Source organism: Panthera pardus, unplaced genomic scaffold (assembly GCF_024362965.1).
Source record: "Panthera pardus isolate Hobbes unplaced genomic scaffold, ASM2436296v1 HiC_scaffold_2, whole genome shotgun sequence".
Taxonomy (NCBI): domain Eukaryota; kingdom Metazoa; phylum Chordata; class Mammalia; order Carnivora; family Felidae; genus Panthera; species Panthera pardus.
The window spans coordinates 6062677-6068676 of NW_026526765.1; the positions used below are offsets into that span (position 1 = coordinate 6062677).

A 6000-nucleotide genomic window follows, 5' to 3' on the forward strand; every position below is an offset into this window, starting at 1 on the left:
CCAGAAAGAAACCTCCCTGTGTCCAGTAAGAAAGGCTGAGTGTAGCCTGTATGATTAGTCCTGATACAAAGTTTAAAAGTAACCTGTGTGTCTCTGCAGCTCAAATCTGTCTCACCCGGGGAAGCTTCATTTCGTTTTCAACGTCGTGGAGTTTTTGTCTCCCACCACGATGGAAGTCCTGCGGAGGGGCGTGTGCACAGGCTGGCTGGCCACGGTGGTCGCGTCCATCCTTCGTCCAGACACGCAGGTGTCCCCTGCAGAAGGCGGGCCAGCCCCTGCTCCTGAGGTACCGGGAGTGTGCAGTGTGGGCGTTCTTAAAATGATGCTGTTTGCCTGATTTGAAAAAAACAACGTGGTCTTTCCTGGCATCGTCCGTTACTGTGCAGTTTATTCAAAGGAAAATTTTTGCCATACTTGAATTTTAGAATCTCTTTCCTGGGAAGTCAGGAAAACATTACCTGCGTTCCATGTCTCTCTCAAATATTTAAAGTATGAATTTTGTAAAATACAGTCTTTTCTCCTTCCTTGTCCTATTCGTAGAAAAGAAGGCCTTTCCTGCCAGTTGGCACAGGAAGAGTCCAGGACCATACTGAAGGCTGGTGTTGAGGTGTGCAGGCCAGAGCCTGTGTCCCAGATAAGTCCTTAACTTGGAGTCAGTCGACACCCAGAGATTAATTTTATAGCCTTTAGTTTTGGGGTACTAAAGGTTGGGTTTTTTTTTGTTTTTTTAATTTTTTTTAATGTTTATTTACTTTTGAGAGAGAGAGAGCACAAAGAGGGGAGAGACAGAGAGAGAGGGAGACAGAATCCAGAGGAGGCTCCAGGCTCCACGCTTTCTGCACAGGGCCCGACGTGGGGCTCGAACCCATGAATTGTGAGATCGTGACCTGAGCTGGAGTCAGACGCCCACCTGACTGAGCCACCCAGGCACCCCTAGGATACTAGGGTTTCACCCTATTTCTTCCCTTTTTGTCACAGATGTGGTATAGAATTTGAATTAGTGCTGTTAATATGAAGGCATAATGTGGCAAAATGGCTTTTTAAACGGGAGAAAAATGTGACTCGATTTTGTGAACTGTGGACACTTTTACATCTGGACTTAGTGCCCATCCTTCGTGTTTTGACACAGCATGGGCAGAATCTCACTCAAGACTGTGGCGAAAGGAACAGTTTAAAGTCCCTGCTCGCCCACGAGGATGGTTGAAATTAAACAGAACATTTCAGGCTTTATCACGAAGTCGTCTTTCTTTGTGGTATTGAAAAAAAACGTACCTGTCATTTGTAGCCTTATCTTAGGAAGGATGTGGTCGTTGTAAGTTATTGCAGTGGAAGAGTTCGTGCCCTGAGGGGGTAGTAAGGCTCGGTGTATACTTGAGAGGGCTTGTGGGAAACTGCTGCTCGAAGTTGCCCTTTACTGCGGTATTTTGCCAGGCTGCTGCCTGGACAGAGGCGTCTGAGAGAGAGACCCCGTCTCCTCCCCTGCGCCCTGTACTCCTGGGTTCACGCATCAGCAAAATATTAACCTAACACACTGTTCTTCTTTTTGTTTTTTTAAATTAAAAATATTTTTTTTAATGTTTATTTTTGAAGGAGAGAGACAGGGCGTGAGCAGAGAGAGAGAGGGAGACACAGAATCGGAAGCAGGCTCCAGGCTCTGAGCTGTCAGCACAGAGCCGGACGCGGGGCTCCAACTCATGAGCCGAGAGATCATGACCTGAGCCGAAGTCGGATCCTCAACCGACTAAGCCTCCCAGGCACCCCGGTTTTGAAAAGAAATACTACAATACCGACAGGACAATACTATGTCGTACGATCCTGTGAAAAGAGATGATCTCCAGAAAGTTGAACATGTGTGCGCCACACATATCACAGACACTCAGCACGGGTGCCTTTTACACATTCTTTCCTCCCTTCCACCCTTTTCTTGCTCCTTTCTCCGCTTTAACAGATCTTTTATTGTTAGGCTCCCCAGTGTTGAGGCATTAGAAGTACCGGGAAAAGGATACGATTTAAACTGTATGCTGCTTAGCACACGTTTTATTAGGAAGTGTAGACACTGTTAAGGGTCACGTGACCCACCCCACACCCTCCCCGCGCGGGTAGATGGGACAACTGTGACAGACGCCCCCTGTCCCTGGGAGGCGTGGACCGCCCCTCCCGGCGGTGTGTGGCCAGATGGCGCCATGAGACGCGAGCGGACAGGATGCGTGCCTGGCCCGGCGGGAGCTCCCTGCCGGGGCGGCTGCGACAGGAGGACGGGACGCCGCGGGTCAGGGACGCTGCTGGGGCTTGCAAGTGGGTGAAGTTGGTCTGTGGTGCAGAGAGCTGTAGCCAACCCGTAGCCTCACGGGAGAGCCAGGAAGACGTGTGTGGAGGTGTTGCGAGCCGTGTGGGGTCTGCTGCAGCGAGAGTGGACCGATGCTGGTTGCCTCGCGGTCCCTGTCACCGACACGCTCCTGTCATACCCGGTGTATCCTGTTTTGTTTTGCCTCACGCGTCTTATTACCAGTCATTTTACGGACGAATGTCTGATTATCGTCTCTTGTTCCGAAAATGTAAGTCCTCGGAGACAGGGATCTTGTTTTGTTCATTTCTGTATCCATAGTGCTTGTCCTATTGAGTACCGGCAGGGAAGACTCATACTTGAATGAGTCAAGGCCAAGGTAACGTTAATGACCAGAATGAGAGCACGCGTTCACTCACAGCTCTGCTGGTTCTTTGTTTAAAAAGTACGGTGTTGGGGCGCCTGGGTGGCTTGGTCGGTTAAGCGTCCGACTTCGGCTCAGGTCATGATCTCACCACAATCTGTGAGTTCAAGCCCCGCGTCGGGCTCTGTGCTGATGGCTCAGAGACTGGAGCCTGCTTCCGATTCTGTGTCTCCCTCTCTCTCTGCCCCTCCCCTGTTCATGCTCTGTCTCTCTCTGTCTCAAAAATAAATAAACGTTAAAAAAAATTAAAAAAAAATAAATAAATAAAAAATAAAAAGTACGGTGTTCATCCCGTTGATGAGCCTCGTATGATTTTCCTTCCACCGAAGGAGAAAACGTGTATAATTACACGTGGGTGTGTAGAGCAGTTCCCCATTACCCGGTGTAACTTCTGTGCAGAGCAAACTGAGACTGGAACTGAAATATATTTAGAAGTTGGTTCCTTGTAAGTATTTCTGGCACACAGTTTAGAAGAACAACCTTTGGAAATTTTAGCAAAAAGGTTGTATTTATCTGTGTATTCGGCTTACTTATTCTTCCCCTTTTGCAGACACATAACATTGACCCCAGATTAACAAATACAGCACAATTCTCTAGCATCTTTGGAGCAACCCTCTGCTTTTTCCTTCCGTTGCCTAATTTGCACTGGAAACTTTCACTCCATCTTGTTAATCTTCGTTGCCCCTTCGTGTGCGAACACAGAGAATCCTGTCTTCAGGTTTTCGTGCATTTCTCCATGATATATATAATGGGTTGCCTACTAGAAAGCAGATCTTACCCACGGGCCCAGGACAAGAATGTGATTGTATCTGTTCAGTGTTCTACCTTCAAGATATACCTGTAATTTTTAAAGCACCTTTGATTTCGACGGAAAGTAAAGCTTTGCAAGACAGGCTTGTGTTTTTCTCTTTGGTGGTGGAAATGTTCATGGTTTCAGTAAGATCTGATGCTGCTGTTTAATTTCTCTAGCTAAGATCATCTTGCTTACGTACCTTTGTCTAGGTTTTCTTTCAGACTCACGAGCTTTGGTTTAATATTCCAGATCTCCATCTCTCCTCGAACGACCGGTTTTTTCCACTTACCGAGTGACCCTGCCGCCCCCGTCATAATGGTGGGTCCGGGAACTGGCATAGCGCCCTTCATTGGTTTCCTGCAACACAGGTGTGTGCTTTCTTTGACTAGTGAGAAAATGTATCCCTTGTGATACTGGCTAGAAATACGACAGAGCACCTTTTTTGTTTCTGCGGTGACTTTTTCGGATATTGGACTTGGGTTGTAAAATTTTTATTTTAAAAAATTATTATCAAATGTGTGATCGCATAGCATAATTTGTCACCGTGGGAAAAGTAAATGTGCTATCTCCCAGAGGTTTCGTTTTGTGTTAGAAGCTCCCTTTTTACGGCAGCACTTTATTTTTCTTTTTTTTTCCCCCAGCTGCACATAGTTTATAACGTGTAGTTGGGGACAGATTTCAGGCACCACTTTCTGTTGTGATGATGTGCGCACTGTCCCATGTGTCCCTTAACTGGATAAAACTGCTACTGACGGAGATTCGCTTACACCAAAGGTTCAAAGTTAAACCCCAACGTCAGTAATTTTCAGCAGATCGATCTGAATAGATGTGTCTTTGTATCCGTGTAGAACTCTTTGATGTAAAACAAGTTGTCCTTCTCTCCCTGTCTGTGAAATCCTGAACAATTCTTTTTGTGTGCTGGTCTCCACATAGCGGTGTAATATCCTGTGGACAGAGTCTTTTTGTTGTTTTTACTTTGTTTTCGTTTTTTCCTCAAGGAAGCAGAGGGGAAGGGCAGACGTGGCCGGCTCGTCTCATCGCTGTGTCATTTCTGAAACAGTTCTCAGCAGATCGTTCTCCTGCTTAAAGCCCGGGGCCACGTTTCCATTCCATTAATTGAGAGTTAATTTTATTCACAGAGTCGCTATTAATAGTGAATGTAGAAGTCAGTGTAGGTTTCACACTGTGATGTTCTGGGTCATCCTCCTAGATCCCCACGAAATGCTTGTAGGTGCCTGCAGCCCACAGGTAATGCCTGTTGTAGCAGCTGCTGGAGGGACCAGGGATCCCTGGGAACATGGCACAGTGGTCACTCAGTGACTGCAAACCCTGCCTCGGTTTCTTGGGGGTATTTCCTGACCTAATAGCTTGGTTTTACATATATATATATATATTTTTTAATGCTTGTTTATTTTTGAGAGACAAAATGTGAATGGGGGAGGGGCAGAGAGAGGGAGACACAGAATCCAAAGCAGGCTCCGGGCTCCGAGCTGTCAGCACAGAGCCCGATGCGGGGCTCGAATCCACGAACCGTGAGATATGACCTGAGCCGAAGTCGGACGCTTAACTGGCTGAGCTGCCCAGGCACCCCAGTTTTACATATTCTTTATGTCCAACATCTCCACTTTCTTTCTCACGTAGAGAGAAACTCCAAGAACAACATCCAGAGGGACACTTCGGAGCAATGTGGTTGTTTTTTGGCTGCCGACATAAGGAAAGGGATTATTTCTTCAGGTACGACACAATTCTAGTATTCTGATTCCGGGCTTTCTCAGCTTGAAAGGATGAACTTTCAAGTAACTCATATACCGTATTTCAGAGAAGAGCTCCGACACTTCTATAAGCGTGGGATCCTAACTCACTTAAAGGTCTCCTTCTCGAGAGATGCTCCTGTCGGGGAGGAGGAAGCCCCAGTGAAGTATGTGCAAGACAACATGTGGCTTCACAGCAAGCAGGTGGCCAGGGTCCTTCTTCAGGAGAGCGGCTACATTTACGTGTGTGGGTGAGTGGCCGTCAGGCTCAGGGGCCGGTTCGGCGAAGACAGTTGATGATATTTATTAAGTGAACCAGGGACTGTTAACCTAGGTGGGTAGGGATGACTGATTTGATTCCTAAGTACAGGAATAGGAATACAAGTTCTAAAATGATTTTAACATACCTTTGGCAGCCAAGATGTTGTCATTATCCGAGAAATAGAAGTGAAAATTAATCCTTGCTTTTCAGAATGCCGTGTGCCGTATTGAATACATGTTTTAGCCTCTAGAAGTTCTTTCTGGTATTAAGACGTTAATCATTGAACTTGCAGTCTCAGGACCGATTCTGTTGTATCCAAGAATATGTGACGTGTGCAGCTGACCTAACTAAGGAAAACTCTGGTTTTTTACTCTGAGAATGTGAATCTAAAGATCCTTTTTTTCAAGGCATAATTTATGTCAAAGTTGACCTAAGCCAGGAATTTTCTTTATGTTAAGTTTTATTTACTTTTTGAAGCAAGATCTA

General features: G+C 46.2%; 1 protein-coding gene across 4 annotated transcripts in view; it reads left to right on the plus strand.

Annotated features, from left to right (window-relative positions):
• The window catches only part of MTRR (5-methyltetrahydrofolate-homocysteine methyltransferase reductase), a 32618-nt gene that overhangs the window by 23842 nt on the left and 2776 nt on the right, over window positions 1-6000 (plus strand). For 2 of the 4 annotated variants that reach the window (XM_053906872.1, XM_053906873.1), the window contains exons 11-14: window positions 100-304; window positions 3751-3869; window positions 5143-5235; window positions 5321-5503. In XM_053906872.1, the coding sequence (XP_053762847.1) occupies window positions 100-304; window positions 3751-3869; window positions 5143-5235; window positions 5321-5503 (600 nt within the window). The remainder of the gene's footprint in view (window positions 1-99; window positions 305-3750; window positions 3870-5142; window positions 5236-5320; window positions 5504-6000) is intronic. The other 2 variants (XM_019450812.2, XM_053906874.1) reach the window with 2 other exon arrangements.